The sequence below is a fragment of the Nicotiana attenuata genome, chromosome 6 (assembly GCF_001879085.1).
Source record: "Nicotiana attenuata strain UT chromosome 6, NIATTr2, whole genome shotgun sequence".
NCBI lineage: Eukaryota > Viridiplantae > Streptophyta > Magnoliopsida > Solanales > Solanaceae > Nicotiana > Nicotiana attenuata.
Window position 1 is genome coordinate 87,048,383 of NC_031994.1, and position 22,277 is coordinate 87,070,659.

The window sequence follows — 22,277 nt, forward strand, 5'->3', positions numbered from 1 at the left end:
TTGGGGGGGGGGGAGGGGGTTTAATGCAATCGCCATCATTTGAGAAGCTGTCTGGGAGAATATTGCTGATTTAAGTTGGATTTGGTTTTGAAAGTTAAATTATTTATCCACTATGAATTGTTAAAATACTTTTTGAAAGTTCTTCATGTAGAACTGATTATAGAAGCAAAAAGTTAATGGAGTGGAATCTTGTGACGTCGTTTATCTTTTAATTGTTGGATGCTATTGGATTGCGAGGAATCAAATCTCATTTAAACAACTTATTTATGTTTATGAAGGCCTTTTTTTGATGGTCTGCTGGTTGGTAAGGCTTATTATTTCCTATAACCAAACCAACCACATATAGCATAACCTAAGTGTATCCTTTGGGCAAAACTATACTCTTTCTCCTGCTTCATATTTGTCATGTAGCAATTCTTTCCTTTTTCGTGCACGACTACATACTTTTGAGTTATAAGCAATTCCAGCTCTAGAAAACAAGTAGAAACTGGTTACTGCAAATTTTTCATACTGCCATTCAGTCACTAAAGTTGTCAAGCGGTTGCAATATTGCTGCCTCTGGTTGAAGCATTGACTATTGTTTTCAGTCTCCTTTCAAAATTTGATTTTAGTCATTTCTTGATACAAATGGATATTTTCATATTAAGCAAACGACTTATTATTCTTTTTTTTATGCAAACTATCCTCTTTCCAATGATTGATACGAGAATCAAGACAGAACTGCATATAGATTCACTTCTTTCCCGTAGAAATGAGGCTGTAAATTATACATTTGACATAGGATTACATCTTCATTTTGTCTTGCACTTTGATTATGCTTGTATCGTTTGACAGCTTTTGAGGCATTCTGGTACGGCTCTTGGCATGCTGTGGAGCGCCTGAGGATCAGTGTAGGGACCATCACTACTCATGTTCTAGTTAATGAGGAGATGATTGAGGAGAATATTCCGGTAACAGATCTTCGAATAAGGTCTAGAAAAGCTACTTTATCTGATTGTGCCTGCTTTTTACGACCCGGACTTGATGTTTGTGCGCTTTCAATCCCTTACCAAGCAGAAGATTCAGATAATGAGAAAGATGTCAAGCCTGTAAGTTGCAGCCTTGGATAATTTTACAGCCTTCTTTTATCCAAATATTAGAGGATATTTTCAATTGTTGTACCGAAGTTGGGTTCTTCCTGACTTCTGCTGGAGTGGCACATAGCGCTTTCTCCATTTGTTTTCAGGGTTTCTTCCCTGTGAAGCTTAGTAACTGGTTGTGCTTATTTACCTTTGATTCTTCCATGTAGGTATGGATTGATGCAAAAATAAGATCAATAGAGAGGAAGCCTCATGAGCTCACTTGTACTTGCCAATTTTATGTCAGCGTTTATGTCACTCAAGGCCCTCCTCCCATTGTTAAGAAAGCCCTAAGTAAAGAGATAAATATGCTGCACATTGATCAGATTGCCATTCTCCAAAGACTTGAACCTAAACCTTGTGAAGATAAACATTATCGCTGGAGTTCTTCTGAGGACTGCAATTCGTTGCAGAATTTTAAACTATTTATTGGAAAATTCTCCTCTGACCTCACATGGTTAGTGGCTGCATCGGTTCTGAAAGAAGCTATATTTGATGTGAGATCGATACACAACCAGATTGTCTATGAGATTGTGGATGATGATCTTGACAAAAAAGAACCAAATCTGGACCAACTTTCTTACTCTGTGAATTTCAAGTTAGAAAATGGAGTTTCAACAACCACTGTTGTGAAATTCAGTAGGGATATCCCTGTCGTAAATTCTACCAGTGACGCAAGTGAAGCTGGGCCTCTGATTCTGTATGACCCTATGGGCCCACGAAGGTCAAAGCGTCGATTTGTGCAGCCAGAGCGTTACTATGGATGTGATGATGATTTGACAGATTTTGATGTTGAGATGACACGGTTAGTTGGGGGTAGGAGAAAAGTGGAGTATGAAGAACTACCACTTGCACTATCTATTCAAGCTGATCATGCTTATAAGAATGGTGAAATTGAAGAAAGTATCAGGTCTTACGAGAGAAAGTTGTTTGGAGCAAATATTAGACCTCAAGAGAAGAAGTCCTCTGAAAGTTCAGCTGGATGGAGAAACGCACTCAAATCAGATATAAATAAGCTTGCAGACAAGAAATCAGTTACAGCTGACAGTCAACATCAACTTGCTATTGTTCCCCTGCCTCCTTTGGGAACTGATTTTATTGGCGATGAACATGCTCCACTTGATGTCGAAGTTCCTGAAGATGTGTCTGCAGAGATCGGTGAAATGGTTTCCAGATACATTTATTTCAATGGCTCTTCAACATCGCATAATAGGAACACTTCTAGGATGAACTTCACAAAACCAGAGGCAAGACGCTGGGGGCAAGTCAAAATTTCTAAGTTAAAATTCATGGGACTTGATCGTAGACATGGGGGGTTAGGTTCACATAAGAAGTACAAAAGAAATACTTCAAAGAAGGACAGTATTTATGATATAAGATCATTCAAAAAGGGTGCTGTAGCGGCTAACGTGTACAAGGAGTTGATAAGGAGGTGCATGGCAAACATTGATGCCACCCTTAACAAAGAACAACCACCAATAATTGATCAATGGAAAGAGTTTCAGTCAACAAAATCTGGCCATAGAGAATCCGCTGAGAATGTCTCAGCGAATAAGGAGGAGGAGATTTCAGAAATTGATATGTTATGGAAGGAGATGGAACTAGCCCTGGCGTCATGTTATCTTCTTGATGACAGTGAGGTACGTCTATTGAATAGTTACTGGTGTTGGTAACCTTCATCTTATTGTTCACGGAATGTGCTTTCTGCTACTGGAGAATTATCGGACTGGTCACTGTTTTATGTTTGGGTATTGTCTTTGATCAAACGTTGAACGTTATTTTTCTTTCATCTACCACTTTATTTCTGTACTGCTATGTTACCTTATGCTTGATCTTGTCCTTATGAAATGCGGCACAGGATTCCCATGTTCAATATGCAAGTGATGTCAGGATAGGAGCTGAAATACGTGGAGAAGTTTGTCGACATGATTATCGACTTAATGAAGAAATCGGAATTATTTGCCGGTTATGTGGATTTGTTAGCACCGAAATAAAGGATGTTCCACCACCCTTTGTAAGTCAAGTCTCGAACTTCTTTCATTTCTGTTATTCTGAAGCACCTGCTTAAGATGTCTTTGAGATTTTCCCTCCACGAAGTGGTGGCTCTTCAAAAATGTTTTTGACCAAGAGATGAAGCTTTGTCTTGGGCCATCTCATCATTTTATCCTACACGTAATGGGAAGTATATTCGGCATGTAATTCAGGAAGCATGTTGAAGCAGATCTAGATAATGATTCTTGCGTGTTAGGCTTTTATTACTATACTCCCTTTTGTTTATTTCCTTTGCTAGCTTACTAGAATTCCATTTGTTCATATCTACAGATGCCTTCTGCAAACTACAGTTCAAGCAAGGAGCAAAGAACTGAAGAAGCTACATATCACACGCAGGATGAAGATGGCCTTGATAGTTTGTCCATTCCTGCTTCTTCCAATGCACCCTCATCATCGGGAGAAGGGGAAGACAATGTCTGGGCTTTGATACCTGATCTTAGAAATAAATTACGGGTACACCAAAAGAGAGCCTTTGAATTTCTGTGGAAAAATATTGCTGGATCCGTAGTACCTGCGGAAATGGAACCAGAAAGCAAAAAGAGAGGTGGCTGTGTTATTTCTCATACTCCAGGAGCTGGGAAAACCTTGCTAATAATTGCCTTCCTTGTAAGCTACCTGAAGTTATTTCCTGGGTCACGGCCATTGGTCCTTGCTCCAAAGACAACACTCTACACCTGGTACAAAGAAGTACTTAAGTGGAAAATTCCTGTGCCAGTCTACCAAATTCATGGTGGTCAAACCTATAAGGGAGAGGTTTTGAGGGAAAAGATGAAATTGTGTCCTGGTCTTCCTCGCAACCAGGATGTCATGCATGTCTTGGACTGCCTTGAAAAAATGCAGATGTGGCTTTCGCAACCCAGTGTTCTCCTTATGGGCTATACCTCCTTTTTAACACTGACACGGGAAGATTCACCTTATGCGCATAGGAAATATATGGCCCAGGTGTTGACGCAGTGTCCAGGGCTCCTTATACTTGATGAAGGGCACAATCCGAGAAGTACAAAATCCAGGTTAAGAAAGGGTCTAATGAAGGTCAATACACGGCTTAGGATTTTGCTTTCTGGTACACTATTCCAGAATAATTTTGGGGAGTATTTCAACACACTTACCTTAGCAAGGCCAATCTTTGTTGATGAGGTCTTGAAGGAGCTGGATCCCAAGTACAAGAAGAAAAACAAAGGTGCATCTCGCTTTTCATTGGAAAATCGAGCGAGAAAGATGTTCATTGATAAAATCTCAAGTGTCATTGATTCAGACATCCCCAAGAAAAGGAAAGAAGGCTTAAACATATTGAAGAAACTCACAGGTGGATTCATAGATGTGTATGACGGTGGATCATCCGATAAACTCCCTGGTTTACAATGCTACACCTTGATGATGAAATCAACCACTCTTCAGCAAGAAATTTTGGTGAAGCTTCAAAATCAAAGGCCCATCTACAAAGGATTTCCACTGGAGTTGGAGCTGTTGATTACCCTTGGCGCAATCCATCCTTGGTTGATCAGAACGACAGCATGTTCTAGCCAGTACTTCAAGGAAGAGGAGCTCGAGGCTCTTCAGCAATTCAAGTTTGACCTGAAGTTGGGTTCGAAAGTCAAATTCGTAATGAGCCTAATACCTCGTTGTCTCCTCAGGAAAGAAAAGGTTTTGATATTCTGCCACAATATTGCTCCAATTAATCTTTTCCTGGAGATATTTGAGAGGTTCTATGGTTGGAGAAAGGGCATCGAAGTACTGGTGCTTCAAGGTGACATTGAGCTTTTCCAAAGAGGAAGGATAATGGATCAATTTGAGGAGCCAGGAGGACTATCAAAGGTAATGTTGGCATCCATTACAACTTGTGCAGAAGGCATTAGTTTGACAGCAGCATCACGTGTAATATTATTGGATTCAGAGTGGAATCCTTCAAAGAGCAAGCAAGCCATTGCACGGGCTTTTCGGCCTGGTCAGGACAAAGTTGTGTATGTCTACCAGCTCCTAGCCACAGGCACACTGGAAGAGGAGAAATACAAAAGAACAACATGGAAAGAGTGGGTTTCAAGCATGATATTCAGTGAAGACCTTGTGGAGGACCCTTCTCACTGGCAAGCACCCAAAATTGAAGATGAATTGTTGAGAGAGATTGTCGAGGAGGATCGAGCTACATTATTCCATGCCATTATGAAAAATGAGAAGGCTTCTAATATGGGAAGTCTGCAGGAATAAGTCCTTGTACCCAATAAGGGACTGTGGGGAGCCAGATATCGGCTTGGTGTGGAAACAATGTGTTCCATCGTATTTGGAGGCGGATTCAGGATTTAAAATCAGTACGTGTGAAATACTAATGTATTAGTGCTTATTTGTGACAATGTGTAAGGACTCGGTATAAATAAGGGGGCTTTAAGATTATGAATTGTATATGTAACTCGAGCTGAATACAGTGAGAGGCAGATTCCGGATTTTTAAGCAAGTAGGCGCTAAATGCTCTACTCCATTTGTATTATGCTTCTTTGTGGCAATGTGTAAGGACTCAATATAAATAAGTAGTGTGTTTTTAGTTTGAATTATAGTATATATGTAACTTCAGCTAAATATCCCGTGCTTGCATGCTCTTACAATCTTGAAGGACTTGTCTAGTCTCAACACTTAAAAGTTTATAACTGATTTCTGAATGCCGTCAACAAAGAGAATTATTATTTTCTTAAATCAAGCTCCTCTTGAATGAGAATAAAATCGTCATTGATGGGTGCATAACGGTTGGTTCTAAATGCAGATTTTCTTTGTAACGGTTGCCCAATGAATATTACCCGATGACAATGTTCCGAATCTTTGTTACTGGCTGCTCTGTCTTCGGGACTTGTTCGGCACTGATTGCACGCTTGCATCTGGTGCCAGCTGTTTGCTGATTCACATCCCACCTGTCTTAGCCCATACAGATAGTATGAGATTGGCCCACGCAAGAATTTCTCCTTGGCTCCATCCTCTTTCTATTTGGGTCCAATGCAGAGGTATGCGCCACTAGCATGACTATGCAATGGAAACGTTAACTCGGTAACTAACTGTTTAGTCTAATTTTATGTGAAAACATTTTTCTTGTTCAGGAAAAAAGCTATGGTACATGAATATTAGTAATTACATGTGCATATCCAGTAAAAAGCAGATAGAAAAATGGTGAAATAACAACCTTAAAAGCCCCAGTTACATAAGATTGGCTAATGAAGAGTTGTAATATCCTGATCGAACCATGGCTCTTGTTCTAGGCCTCAAGTTTATGTTACTTGAAATGATGTCTCATGAAGCTTACGCTTGCAAATTCTTTAATTAGCACTAAACTGATGTCAATTCTTTTTAGCTTTCCCTTATAGCTCCCCAAAATCCTCTTTATCTATCTTAAATATGAAGTTAATACAACTCGAGTTTGAGACCTAATATCACGTATTCTGTGATTATCTTGAGCTTCATATGAACATTTCCTCTAAAAATAAATAACTTCATTATCTTTACTTGCCATTGATCTTCAAGTGTTATTTCTCTATTTCCCAAAATTTTTATCTTTTGTTCTCTATTGCATACGATAGCAATGTTGTCCTTTTTATGCTCCTTGGTGAAGAGATCAAGACGTTTAACTGTTAAAACTTTAATTAACAAGTAAGGACCTTCAAATAAATATCTTCAAGCAATTACTTGGTTTAGTGATAAATTGTTTTAGCAAGAATTGTTCTTGATTTATTTGCAAGTGTACGTGTGCTTAATGACAGAGTTGTGCTAAATATGCAAGTTGTTTCTGTAGAACTGAAACAAATATTTTTTTAATCTGAAAGTTTAATTGCATCCAGAACTAGAATCTGAAAGGACTAATATTTTAAATTATAGCACTAAGAAATTCCTTGACTATATATATGTACTACCTGGAAGGTACAAAATGTAGCTTGATAACATGTTTTTCCATTATTGTGATGTCTTTTTTTCTTTTATAGTCTAGATAGTTAACAAAATCGTAGTTGATTTGTATAGTATCATTTTTTTGTACTATTGTGCTATTTGTTAACTTAATAAACAGAAAATTTATGGATTCATCAGGCTTTTTACTTCATGCCCCAGAGCTTACACCTCACTTCATATTAAAGCTTAACATCTTGCCTCACGTCCACTTTCTAAAAAATTGCTTAGGTATTTTGTGGAAAAGTTGATGATAGAGCTAATAATTGAACACTCGTGTATCTTAATCATATTCATGTAGACGCAACATTAAACAGTTGTAATGAATCTCACCTATAAGAAATATGAAAAAAACTTCTCTAAAACTTCTCTCTAGATTAACATTGATGTTGGCCCTTTTAGTCTATCTGGATTTTGGAGATAATTAATTAATTCATTAGGTAGTATAAAATCAATTAAAGTTCCTCAAAAAGCTTAATCCTTGATATATACTTTTCTTTTGTGAATTATCCATTTAAAATCAGGTAATGAGTCATGAATGAATGAATGTACGTATCTGGAGGTACATACAGTGTACAGTGATCGCTCTTACTAGATAAGAGTATAATTTAGGTCATTATTAATTTCCAATTGCTATATATTAATCTCCAAGAAATTTCCAATAATACACAAAGCTGCTGCTGGATCAAATAGAAATAGCTAGCGTTGATCATCTTTATTTGCATTATATAATATATGGGGTATACGAAAAACAAAAATGCAACTTGTTTGTTCAGCTAATATTATTTTAAACCCAAAAGTGTAGACTCACCACCCCCTCAAGAAAAGAAAAGGGAAAAAGAGAGGAGAAGAAACACGAGACTCGAACAAGTTGATAAATAATCTCAAGAAACGAATCAAATCTAAAAACATATGGAGTAATATCTATCTTCTTCAAATATGACCATTTTCAAGTTGAAATTTCGACAAATTGGAGGTTGCCCTTTCGACATGGTTATGACTTGCTTAAAATGTTTGCACAAATTAACTTACTAATTAACTCACCAATTCGAACTCACGAACATCCCCAAGAAAATATAAATTAAAAAGACATGTTGCATGCTTCTCATGACTGACTTTAACAAATAATGTTCTTAGCTTTACTTGCAAGAAATTTGCAGAGTGATTCTCACTTTTTGCTTCAGATTTTCGAGAACATGACACTTGATAGGAAAATATGGAGGTCGAGTATTAGGGTTGTAGGTTAGGAGGTAGTTGAGTCTTTCCTTACTTCGTACCATTGTGAGACCAGTCTGGTAGGGTTTTTGTCTAAGATAGCTAGTGGCAATGTTGTGTCTTACTATTTCAGTTTTCAGTGCAGGACCTATTTACTAGCTATCGCTTTTGCTTTGCATCTTTCTTCTGGATTTCATGTTGTTCCTATTTTTCCTATAATTTCTGTGGTGATACTAATATTGTCTCCTTTTGTCCTTTAGTTTTCTTGAACCGAGGGTTTTTTCAAAACAGCCTATCTACTCCTTCGGGGTAGGGTAAGGTCTGCGTACACACACCCTCCCCAGACCCCATTAGTGAAATTTTACTGGGTTATTGTTGTTGTGTTCTCACTTTTTGCAAACAGTTTACTTTTGTTACTATATAGCCCTGGAATTTGCAAAATTAGTGATTAGTCGAAGCCATTTCGTGGCTCAGTACTTTAATTAATAGTAGAAATTATGAACCCTTTCTATTGTGTATATAAAATGTTAGTTAGTTAGTTAGTAGTATGGGCCTAGTGTGTATACTGAAAGTTGTGGTATGTTTTTTAGGGAGTTAAAATACCTAATTGTTAGTTAGGACTGTCACAGGGATCTTACTCTGTGGATGTATATTTCACAAAATTGAAGGAGCTATGTTAGAATATGACGCACTTGTGCCTTCCTCAAACCGTGGATGTGTGAAATCAAAGGAGTATGTTGTGCATTTACATCAGCAGAGGTTGATGCAACCTACTGGAGATAGACTCCTGTCTATACTAACAGTTTCCGGATGGCTTGAATGATACCTATGACCAAGCTCGAAGACAGATATTGATGAAAACAACTGAACCTACTCTGAACCAAGCATACTCTATGATCACACAAGATGAAAGCTAACAGTCTATGGGTGGTAGTGCAATGGCAGAAAAGGTAGATCCTATGGTAATGCAAGCTGGAAGAGGTCAAAGTTTTCAAGGGAAAAAGCAATTCCTACAGTGTAAACATTGCACACTAAGGAAAAGTGTTTCAAAATCATTGGTTATCCTGAAGATTTCAAAGGAAAGAAGGGACATCAGGCTAGAGATTATAGGCCTAAAGGACCTTTCGCTGCAGTCAACATGTGGAAGGACCAACAGCTTCTAATTCACAGGGAGTAGCACAACAAAAAGGAGACTTTTTCTTCACTCGGGCATAGTACTAGCAGATACTTCACTTACTTAACAAGGATGCACTCAACAAGGATGCACACACTTACAATCAGACACAAGCTAATATGGCAGGTAATATTGTGTCTCTTGCATCAAGTGTCTATAATGACAACTGAATAGTGGACTCAGGTGTTACAACCCATATTTTTATACGTGAAAGTACGCCATAAGTAAATTGAAGAAAGCTCGAAAATAAGATATTACATCCCGCATTTTTGTACGTTAAAGTTTCGTCGTAAGTTAATCGACGCAAGTTCGGGAAATGAGATTATTTTGAGATTATAAGCATTATGCTATTTCATACAAGTGATGAGTAAATTCGTGAAGGTGAGAGGATAAGGAATTCGAAGAAAACGAATTTCGTCGAAGTTTGACATTTAGGGATAAAATACGGTCCAAGCTACAATACCCCGTATTTATGGACTAGTGCCATACGAGATACCGCATGCCCATGATAGCAAGATGTATAAAGTGTGTTAAAAGTGGGTAGTATTATAAGTAATTTGAGATAATTCTTAATTATGTGGATAATTGGTTAATTATTGGATTAGTGGGGGATTAAGGAATTAAGTGGATGATTTTTGGATAAGCCTTATAACCATTTACGTGGCAGCCCATTGATCGGCTCCAACCCTATACCACTATAAAATGGCAAAGAGTGGTCGGTGCAGCTTTTACCCGAAAGGTCGGGATCGATATCTTCAAGGAGCTAATATTGGTTGGGAATTGGGTTTCTATCCAATCTAGCTATGCGTGTTGTTCGTAGTTGCACTTCTAACCATGCTTTATTTTGTTTCTATTCTACTTTTATGCTAATGAATGCTGAAAGTAATCTAAGTATAATATTTTTGTAAGGGTTTTCTCAATTAATAAAAAAAAGCACTAGGGAAGTGACTTACACCTAGGCGAGTATCTAATGGGGTCTAACAGTTAGGACAAGATTGTTATAATATGGATCATGATATAACCTTTGCACATAATTACTCACTCTATACCTCTCGGTAGTTTGAGTGACTTTGCCCTAATTGACTTTCTCAAGTCCAATTGGGTGTTCAAACGATGCAAGCAAAATTGGCTCAAGTCGGGTATTACTATCTCTAGGTTTAACCCTTTAATTGGGGCTATCAATCTCTTGAATGCACCCCAATTTCTTGTTAGCCTGAATTTCCTAGACTTAGCCTCTCTTTCTCAAGAAGAGTCTAAGTCATATAGGCACGAATCAGTGTTTGCAACCACCAATTCAACAATTAAAGCATGATTCAAGCTAAATATCATTAACCCATAAACAATTAAGCCCTAAAATTGAAGACCCATTATATACCCACACTAGGGTTGGTCACAACCCTAGCTAATGGGTTTAGCTACTCATAATCAAGGTAGAAATCAAAGATGGAGATGAAATATAAGCCATAAAAAGTAACTACAAGAGTAAAATCTATGATTAATTGCTAAAGATGCTCTAAAATTACTCTAAGAAGTAAAAAACGGCTGTTCACGTGCTCCTCAAAACAAAAGCTGACCCAAAAATGTGAAAAAGAACTATTTATACACAACTAAAATTACTGGACAAAAATACCCCTACGGAGGTTTCGCTGTCAGCAGAATACTGAGCGCCTCAGCGCTTGAACTTTCACGGCCGCGCAAAAGCAAGCGCGGACCGCGTTTCTTCAACTTTGGACTGGGACTGGGCTAGGTTCCGCGGGCAGCGTAAAAGCGGCCGCCTCAGCGTTGTCTTCAACTGCGGCCGCGTAATATGTTCGCAGACCGCGCTCTTCATTCGAGCTCAAAATTCCAGGGCTCTGAATCTCTTATTTCACCCTCAGCGGAATTATCACCGCGGTCGCGTCAATTATTCCGCTACCGCGGTCAGTGGTATCTGTTGTACCCCAAAAATGCCACTCTGAATCTCAATTCCGCTGTCAGCGTAATTGTGGCCGCCCCAGCTGTGGACCTTCCGCGGCCACCCTTTTCCTCCGCTATCAGCGCTTTTATCTCAGCTTTGAACTTGTGCAGGTTTTACTCCTTTATGAGCTGGTTATGCCTTTCTTGCTTCATTTTGACCAAACACTGCAAACAAGCACAATAAGTTAGATTTCGGGAATACTTTTACACATTTTTTATCCACCTAAGCAAAAAAGGAGCATAAGATAGGCTAGGATCCCTAGTTATCAACTCCCCCAAACTTAAGCTTTTGCTTGTCCTCAAGCAAACAAAGTAAATCCCACCTCCAAAAGCTAAAAGAAAGAAGAATTTCAGTTGTTCTAAGGTGACTTCAGTAGGCATCACTTGGGACTAACAATTACCTTCAACTCAAAATGCATTATTAACAAACACACAACCTTTTTAGTACGATAGCCCTAGTGCTACACAAAAGCATCAAGAGTTGACTTAGCTCATCAAGGAAACTCTTTCTACTGCATAGGTCATTGTGGAACCCAAACTCATGCTTCTCTACTCTCCATAAGCAAACCTCACTTTAGATTGTAGCACTCAGAACAAGGATTGTGGAAAAGAATGCTCATCTCTCTCAAAGGAAGGTCACAAGTCCGGCTCTAAGTACCATAAGCTTGCCCCTTATGTGAATCACCACTAATGTAAGCTCACTCAACTCGAAATCATATAGGGTTTTTGCGGGAATGTAATGAAGGCTTTTGGTTCAAGGTAGGATATATCGGTCTATGAAAGTTTCATCTTTCCTTAAGCACTCATTTTCTTCATTTCGGCTCACATTTTCTTGACTCTTTGAGTCATTTTCTTCTTCCCTAGGGGACTAGAGAGACACACTGTCACTCTTTCTTGTTCATATCAATCCCTTTTCTCCTTTCTAATCATTCTAACCCTTTCATCATTGCTTTTATTGAATCCCTTCATTTTTTATACATTGTTCACTTTCTTTTTGACTTTTTGGCTTTTCTTTCTTTTTCTTTTTGCCTTATTTTTTCTTCATTTTGTACCTTTTATCACTTTTGCATTCCTCGTCTCTCCCCCCATAATTATACTTTTGCCAATTGTGCTAAGGAAAGATCGGGTACCAAGAGAGGATCATTTTAGAACGGATAAAGGCTTGTATCATGGTTATTGAAAGAACAAAGGTTATGGCTCAATGGGATTGACTAGGGATAACATATTGGTAGGCTATGGATGCTTTCAAGTCTTAATTTGGATCAAGGAGAGCCTATAATCATTTCTCAAGTTGATCTACACTTAGAATTTCGCCTAGACAAACATTCAGGGCAAGTTCTAGACTTATTGGAACGGGACTTGGACTTGCAAATCAATAACTCACCTCACAAGCTTTTGGATTGCTAAAGAGACAGAGTCGAGGGCCCACAACAACCTTAGCTAAGATTTGAGCAACACAAATGGTCCCGAAAAACCACTCGATGATTGTTTAGTCAACACAAGAGTCTAAAGGTCACAACTAGCACCATTCCTTGAAAATCAGTTTGTTTCTAACCATATGGTCAAGGGTAAATGTGCTAGGCCCAAGTGAAGCTTTGCTTGAGTCACTTTTATTCATTACTACTATTTACACAAAAATAAAAAGAAAATGGACTCAAACCCTTAAGAAGGTTGTCATGCCATCCATTATCTGGAAGAGCCACCCGATTCACACAAACTCCACCTTTGGAAAGAACCGTGCCATTAAGAAAATCAAAGGCTTATTGATCACGAAAACTTGTAAAAGTAAGAAGCTACAAACTGAAAAAGAAGCTACTAAATGAAATAAGAAGTTATGCTATTAAGGAAAATTTCAAAAGAAGTTATAAATTAAAATACGGAAATTGAAATGAATATGTACAATAGGGGATTGACACGAATATACATAAAGGGGAATGAATATATACACGGAAAGGTAACTTTATATACATACCGAATTGAAAAATAACGAAAAGTAAAAAATAAATGGTAAAGTCATATACATACCAAAAGTGGAAAATAACAATAATGAAAAATAAGTATCATATTTACATTCCAGTCATCAAATCAAAACTAGGACGGAACCCCCACCCCCCCCCCCCCCCCAAAAAAAAAACTATCATTGTCCTCAATGTTAAAGCAAAAATAAGATCAAAGAGGGGATAGAGAGTAAGGAAAACTCCCTATGTAGTCTGCATCGGATCCTGCACATCAGTGGGGTCAGCTCCCTCTGGGTCTTGTGGCTGGCCCGAGTCACCTCCCTCGGGGTCCTCCAGCTCAATCTCCAAGTCATCAGTCTGGGGAATCACCCCTCTCCTCACGGGCTCTCTATCATCTTCCTGCTCTGGTTCCTGTGCTGCCTGAGTTGCTGGGACTTGCTCCTCCAATAGTAGGTCTAATGGGATGTCCCCAGCTGATCTAATCTTTTCCACCTCCTTTCTCAGCAGCTTCACTAACTCCTTTGAGGCCCGATTCTTTTTTAGCTTCTTCGTTTGCTTGCTCAGGTCCTTAATTGCTTGTCCTTGAGCCGCCAAAGAATCCATGATAAGCTTCTGGTTGTCCAGGAGCTTCTTCTGGTTGTCTAGAAGCTCCTTGAGAGAATCCTCCACCGAAGCGGGCACCTGAGGCTGAGCTAGAACTGACTGAGCTGCCACTGTGCTGGATATGACAGACAGCTTAGATGTAGCTGCCTGTATCCAGTTGTTGATGCTGGAAAGAGTCTGGTTAACCCTCATTGCAGTGAGAGGGTATGCTGATGAAGAGGGCACTGAAGAGGGCATAGAAGCAGAAGGTACGCAAGGAGGATGTGGCATGGCAGTGGAAGGCTCAGAACCAGTGACCACCACTGCTGGCTCATCAGACTGGCCAGTGGAAGTGGTGGCTTTTCCCTTGGATTTGGGGTGCCCGGACCTTAAAGGTTGTACCATGAGAAAGGCCTTTTTGGCCTCACTTTGGTGTCGAAGTCCCTTTTCTCGACTTCCTGATCCTCCAGTTACATGGTGAGGAAGTTCGGAAAAGGGTAGGAGCTCTCATCCCTATTAACCACTATGGTAATCACCCTGGCCATAATATTCCCAACGTTGATTGGAAACCCCGCCATGATAGCCCCCCCCCCCCCAGTATAATAGCCCAGGAAACCGGCATATCACTGCCATGCGTAGTAGGGTCTAACCGGCTGCACATAAAAGTCTCCCACCCCTTTGCCTCGAAGTTTAAAGTGTTCCTGTAAATCGGGACCCCAGGTGTCAGCCAAGCTGGAGTAGTCCCCGGGAGAGCAATCACTGATGCAAGCCAAGGGCGGGCCAAGTCTTCCATAGCCACCTTTTCCAAATACAAGGACTCATCTTCATCATTGAACCCAGCATAGTCGTTCAAGGTCTTGCCATCAAACTTGATTTTCTTGTTCCGGACTTTGGTAAAAATGTGCCCTTTTTTATGTGGGCGACATTGGCGTAAAACTCCTTGACCAAGTGTTCATTGGCATCAGGTAGGTTGCTCATGAAGAATTTCCACCCCACTCTCTTATTGAACTGTCTCTTGACATTAGGGTTATGCGGTAGCAAATCCCGCTCAATGAAGACTCTCTTATGTGTGAGTGACCTCTAAGGCCACCATTCCCGAAACTTGTGGTAGGCTTTTTCACTTACAAATCTTTGTTGCCATACCCCCGGGTTCCTTGTTCTCTCCAATCCTCCTGTCTGGGTGTCACCACCCCTCCCGTCGTCAGGGATCTCAGCATCTACATCAATAGGTTCCTATCTAGGTAGAGAGGCTGGAGGAGAAGCTGATGCTGAAGACTCACTACTTTCCTCTGATCCATCAGACGACTCAGAAGAGGCAGAGAGAGTAGGTTCATCTCTCAACTGGAATCGCTCCGGAAAGTCTGTAGGGACGTGGGTTGGCACTGAATCTCCCTTCGAAACTTCCCGGGAGGGGACATATTCGCTACCCTCAGAATGGGATGCGGCTCTGTCCGCAGCTTTGATTGTTTTCCTCAACTTCCCTATTGATTTCTGGACCGCTAGTGGTAGCTTGGTCCTTCCTTGACCTCCTCTTCCCCTGGCTAAGAAAGATTCAGCCCTCCCTTTTTGTACATCACCGGCACCTCTAGATCAGACTATTGTCTGCAGACAAAATCAGTGAAAGGTCATTAGTATTGTTGTTAAAAGAAACATCAAAGAAAAATAGATGAAAAGTTGATAGTGTTCCAAAAGCAGTGATCCGCTGACAACGAAAAAAAGTGCGCGGCCGCGAACTAGCTACCGCTGAGAGCGAAATTTTGAACGCGGCCGCGGAGGACTGGGATTCAGACTACCCAGCCTCTGAATTTGAACAACCGCTAAGAGCTGATTTTTGAACACGGCCGCGAAAATTGAACCGATGACCGCGGAAAAACAAACGCGACCGCAGACCCAGCTTGACAAGTCTCTGAACCTGGAATTCGCTGTCCACGAAAATTGAAATGCGGCTGCGCAAAGCAGGCCGCTGTCAGTAGAATTTCAACCGCTGACCGCGAAAAATAGACCATTTTTAACTTAAGCTTCGCATGAACGCTGAACGCAGAATTACAGCCGCGGCCGCGAAATTCAAAAATTAAACGGGCAATCCTAGGGTTTCACTTTTTCTTGACATTAAGGGGCATCATGATCACCACTCACCCCTACTAGGCATGCCCAACAAGTTTCTTTTCTAATTCTAACATCAACTAATTACCAACTACTTAACCCTAGTTAAAACTAAAAGAAAAAAGGAAAAAATTAAAGCCAAAAGAAGAGAGAAAAGCACAAATTTAAAAATAATGTGATGAATTGAGCATACCAGTTGTTTGATGAGTGATGGAAATGGACTTCTAATTTGGTGTTATTGCAGATTAGGACTCAATGTAGAGGAGATGAGCAGTAAATTCTTTCTTTTGAGAGAGAAAATTGTGAAAAGGGTAAAAGGCCTAATGACCGTCTATTTGTACTAAAAAGCATTGGGACCCACAGATGTTACCTGGCGCGGCCGCGGAGTTCCACCGCGGTCCGCGCTTTTACCTGTTCTGAAGAGCTGCCTGTTCAACACTACCGCTGAGAGCGGAAAAGTGGGCGCGGCCGCGGAAGAGGTCCGCTGACCGGGAAAAAGACACCGCGGACGCGGATGAAACTTCAGAGAGGTCTCATTTTTGGACTTTTCAAGTCCGCATCCGCTACCAAATTACGCCCCCGCGAAAAAGCTTCCGCTGACCGCGAAATTTTGAGCGCGGTCAGCGGTCAGCGGTCCGTAAATAGCCATCATACACCACTGGAATGTAGCGGGTGCATTACACAAACCGAATGGCATCCGTGAAAAGGCAAAGGTCCTGTACAGGCATGTGAAGGTGGTTTTCTCTTGATCCTCCGGTGCAATCAAAATCTAGTTGTAACCTGAGTACCCATCCAAAAAGCAGTAGTAGGCCCGCCCGGCAAGTCTATCCAACATTTGATCGAGAAAAGGCAATGGAAAATGATCCTTGCGGGTCACTTTATTCAGCTTTCGGTAGTCCATGCACACCCTCCATCCGGTGACTTCAAGCGAAGGTGTTGTCATTACAAACCGAACTTGATTAGAATGCTGCTAGAGTTGAAGTTTTGAGTTCAGAATGGATGGGGAAGTTAGCCGAGCTGGAGAGAAAAGTAGCCGAGTTAGAGAATGTCCAGAATGCTCGGGTGACGGCTTTGGCAAGAGCGGCAGTGTTAGAGGATGCTATCCGCGTCCTCCAATCTGAGCAGGAATTCGAGAGGGCAACAACTGCGATGAGGGAGGCGTGGCTTGAGGAGCGCATTGGCGAGATCGACCGGGAGGCCTCAAGCCTTGGGGACCGTGTCATGGCACTTGAGGCTGAGAGGGCACAGTTGTTGGCCCAGGTCGAATCCGCCTCTTCCGCCGTTCCTCGCCACTTGCATGAGCTTTGGGTTCATGCCGAGGCCCAACGGGACATATACAAGAGTTTGTGGGAGGCGGGCAATGTTTCTGAGGCCGCCTTTGAAGAAGCTCGGGCTAAGGCGCGAGAGGCTCGTGTGAATTGTGGCTATGACCCTACGACACCGGAGGCTGGCAAAGATGTTGATGCCGAGGACGGGTTGCCTGAAGACGAAGATGGGAAGGGTGGTGGCGATGATGCCGAGTAAAAAATTGCTGCGGCTTTTATAAAAAATTTTGTTCGTTTTCGTCATTTTGTTTGAGGGCCTGTTTCGGCCTTTTGTAAGGTGCGGCTGTTGTGTGCGTATATGTAAATAAATAGTTGTCTTTGTCTTTGTGTATCTTTTGATTCTCTTTCCCTTCCCCTTGCTTGTTATATATCTTTTTATTTTGGCGTAGACCTTTGAACTATTTTTATGATGAGTCCCTGATTTTTCGATCAGGGAGTTCGACCTTGACCGGGTCGAGTAGGATCTCGTCACATAGTTCCGGGTGAAGTCGCTTCGGATCTGCACGTTCGGGCGAGGTCGACTTCCGATTTGCCGCTTTTGGCGGTGTCGTCTTTGATTCAAACAAGGTTGAATTCGGATCCGCTCTTTGAGGGAAGTCAGTTTCGATTTGAACATACGAGTAGGATTAAGTTCGGACTTGCCGATTTAGGCGAAGTCAACTTTTTCATGTGTATTCGAGCGGGGTCGAACTGAGAATCGTCGTCTGGAGTGATGTCCATTTCTGGCTTTGTTTGAATGAGTTCGAATTTGGAGTCGTCGTGTTGGGCGAAGTTGACTGCTGACTTATATTCGAACGATATCGAGCTTTTCCTTTTATTTGACTGTGGCCGGTGGCCGTGAAGGTACTGTTTCGAGCGAGGTCGAATTGTAACCTACTTGTTTTGACGATGGCCAGTGGCTGTAAAGGTGTTAATTCAAGCGCATGTCGAAATATTAACCCGTTATAATTCGAGCGGAGTCGAATTTCTCCTTTTGGCGATGGACGTTGGCCGTAGGGGTGTTATTTCGATCAAAGGTCGAAATGTTAACCCATTATAATTCGAGCAGATCCGAATTCTCCTTTGGCGATGGCCGTTGGCCGTAGGGGTGTTATTTCGAGCAAATGTCGAAATGTTAATCCGTTATAATTCGAGCGGAGTCGAATTTTCCTTTTGGCGATGGCCGTTGGCCGTAGGGGTGTTATTTCGAGCAAAGGTCGAAATGTTAACCCGTTATAATTTGAGCGGAGCCGAATTTTTCTTTTGGCGATGGCCGTTGGCCATAGCAGTGTTATTTCAAGCAAAGGTTGAAATATTAACCCGTTCTAATTTGAGCGGAGTCGAATTTTCCTTTGGGCGATGGCCGTCGTCCGTAGAGGTGTTATTTCGAGCAAATGTCGAAATGTTAACCCGTTGCGTCATTGTTATGTATATTTTTTGGAGAACTTTACGCGTCGAGGTACTGTTTGTGCATGTGTCGGGGTGAGCCCCGGTGTGCTCGGCTTTATTTTTTTGTGGAGAATACCGGGCGTTCCCAGGGTGAGTCCCGGTTCGCCTAATTTTGTTTTCATTGGAGAGTCATTGTGCACTTTCCGGGCAAGTCCCAGTTTGCTTAACTTCGCTTCAATTGGAGAGTCGTTGTGCACTTTCTAGGTGAGTCCCAGTTTGCTTAACTTCGCTTCCATTGGAGAGTTGCTTGTTTTTTTAGTTGTTCTGTACTTAGCCATTTCTATTATTCGCGATATGCTGTGGTTTGGGGGGGTTTTGCTCGGTCATTACTTGCGGGGCGGTATGCTACGGAACCATCTCTGGGGTGTTTTGGAGGCGGTGGTCACTCGCTCGCTTGCCCGTGCAAGTACTCGCATTCCTGTTTGAACCAACAAAAGAGTGAAGATAAACCAAAATAAAATTTTATGTTACCTCGCCCAACAAGTCAGTGGAAGAAGGAGCGACGTTGTAGGGTTACTCGCTCCACCTGGTGCTCGAATGGTGGCTTTAGATTTGGCGACCGTTTTCGGCTTCGTCATTGACATCGCCTAGGCTTTTCACGGGTTGGGCCTACCTCACTCGCTAAAGTATTGAAATCGAGTCCCGGTCGATCTCGTTCGATTTGCACAAACAACAAGAGAAACATATCACACTTCGTTCAGACCATCTATGGCGTGTGGGGGAGTGTGAAAATAGGGCAGATGCGTTAAATGGGGCTGCGGTCATGCCAGGCAACCGTGATCCCATTTTAGACGTGCATATGTCGTGATAGACCCATCGTTACAGGTGAGACATGGGTTTTGCATAGACATGGGTTATAACTTCTACTTTATGCAGCAACATGACTTAGATTGGTGCGGTCGTCTCGGAGGCTTACTTACCGCTCTTTCGAGTTGGTGGTAGTGCCGAGAAGGTGAGGCCACGACAGCCTGGTAGCGATATTTCGCTGGTTCTGGATCTAAAGGAAACTAAAAAATTTGGCTAAGAAATCCCCACAGACGGCGCCAAATTGTTTAACCAAAAAGTCGTTAAACCATCTAGTTAATCCAATTAATAGAGAGCTAGAAGGTAAATCTTAGCCAAACATAATTAACTCTAGATCGCAACATATTGAGTATAAAAATTGGAGAAGAACAAACTTATTTAATATTTCTTAAGATGGCTATCATACATCAAGTGGGAATGGTAAGCTTACATCTGTGACAAGCTTGTATTACAATCGAAAGAGCATAAAAGAAGAAAAGGAAGCTGTTGATAGCTGAGAAATCTTCCCCTCACGATTTCGTAATATTGCTCCACCCTGTGATAGCCAGACCTGGATCCTCCGTGATGGTTTCCTGTCCCCCTATATATATTGACAATGTTCCCTTTTATCCAACGGTCTTTGACCGGTGCGCTTTCCCATGACAGTCATTTATTACTTGTCCAAGACAGCACGCTTGTTCTGGGATATAAGCTTTCTAACGGCCTAACCCCGGCAGGGACCGTGGGGCTCGTCGCCATTACGCCTCGTGGGCACGACCATGACGGGGTCGAACTCTTACCGTCTCCGGTCATCAGGGTCAGATTTTGACCTAGTGTAGTATCGTTTACACGTTTGATCCAGTTCACATATGTCCTGTACCACACGACATCAATCCTATATAGGTAGATCAATTAGTGAGTGCAGTATATAAATATGTGTTTCGATTTGGATTTGCCCATGAAGAAAAATTATGAGGTTATTTTCATGTTTAAACAAGAATGAAGGACCTATTCTGATGTTTAATAAATTACCTACCAGTTCAATTTAGTAAGACCAAAGTAATGAATTAAGACAAATTATTCTTCACCAACAAAATAATAATTTCACTCCTTTTCGCCTAGTATAACACATAGTTTTGTATTGTGACAAAAATTGCAAGCTACTAACTATCTATTTACAAAATTAGAAGGGAAAAAATATCGATGTTTTATAATCTGCTCGACATGAAATTCTGTTTACATTAAAGATTAAAGATAACGGATTGTGATTGATAAATACTAACGGATTGTGATTGATAAATACTCTGGAGTACACACTATTAAAATTATACTCTAAGATAAATGAGCAAACTAGCACTTTGAAAAGGGAAATAGACAAGCGAAGCAACAAGGAGAAAAAAAAACATGTTAATATGATTTTTATGACGATACATAGGAGTGTATATATATAGGCCAAGTTGATTCGATTTTTTATTTACCAAATCAAATGGCGAAACACATAAACGGCTCATTTCCAGAGGGAAACTTCAAACCTTCATTAAAGTAGGTTAACTAAACACCCGATCTTACCAGCCTACCTCACGTGAAATATACTACGGGTAGGTCAAAAAGTGTCATATCTTACGAATATGCGCTGCAGAACCTTCGTCCTCTTTGTTCCTTCGACATCTTCTACCCTAAAGCATTGAAATAGCACAGTAAGCGGACCACCTGCAGGCAAATCCTTACACCACTATCAATCCACACCGGGCAATGAGGCTGATGCTACTGTTTAACCAAAAAACTGAATATTTGGTTAAAGCTAGAATTTAATAGAGAAATCGGGTTACTGATAATCAAGAAATAAGAGATTTTGTGAACAACAATAAAGCAATGAATAAGAGTATATTTCAGTATAATCGGAATGATATTTCGTGTCCTACAGATGTTGTGACTTTCTCCTTTTATAGTCAATTCTAAGAGAAAGTGTAATACCTTTGTCTTAATGAGGCAATTACGAGCAGTAAATGACATTAAAAGAAACGTTATTCAATCATTCTTATTAAATACAAATTCTCTAACGTATTTGGCATTTAATGTTGAATTTGGACTCTTTTACGCTATCAGATTCATATCTTCAATTCCTTCTGATCTTCGAGCTTTAAATGGCTCGAACAGCTACGAGTCTCGTTTCATCTGGATAGTAGCTCGTATATTCTCTCCCGCATCTATTGTTGCTCGTGTCTTCTAACTGTTTGTCATGCTTTGACTATTTGACCGGTCCACGTGTCGTGACATGTCATCTTCAATATTTAAATTCAGTTTTTCCCAATACAGATAGTCCCCCCACTTTCCATTTATTTATCAATTAAATATTTGGGAAGTGGATCTTCATTAAAAAGGGAATTTTTGCCATAATTAACGTTATGACAGTACTAACGCTTCAGTTGTCTTTTCTATTTAATGCATCGCACACGTGTCTCCTTCTCATTAGCTCTGTAATTCTGCAGTCTTTTTTCAAGGCTTCTTCAACTCCACTATTCACGAAGTGATAGTTGCCTTTACTATAGGCTTTCCATCATTACACTTCTTAATCTTTGATGGTTGCTTTTATATAAACTTGATCCTCCTTCCACAAATTTTTACCTAATATTTCACTATTTACTTCTATTCACTTCTTCATCTG

The 22,277-nt window shown here is 40.8% G+C and overlaps 1 protein-coding gene across 1 annotated transcript in view; it reads left to right on the forward strand.

Moving 5' to 3' along the window:
• LOC109227383 (SNF2 domain-containing protein CLASSY 1-like) overlaps positions 1-5,718 on the forward strand; it is a 7,232-nt gene extending 1,514 nt beyond the window's left edge. The window contains exons 3-6 of the mRNA XM_019392527.1: positions 835-1,088; positions 1,289-2,758; positions 2,977-3,132; positions 3,441-5,718. Coding sequence (XP_019248072.1) covers positions 835-1,088; positions 1,289-2,758; positions 2,977-3,132; positions 3,441-5,375 — 3,815 coding nt within the window. The 3' untranslated portion in view covers positions 5,376-5,718. The remainder of the gene's footprint in view (positions 1-834; positions 1,089-1,288; positions 2,759-2,976; positions 3,133-3,440) is intronic.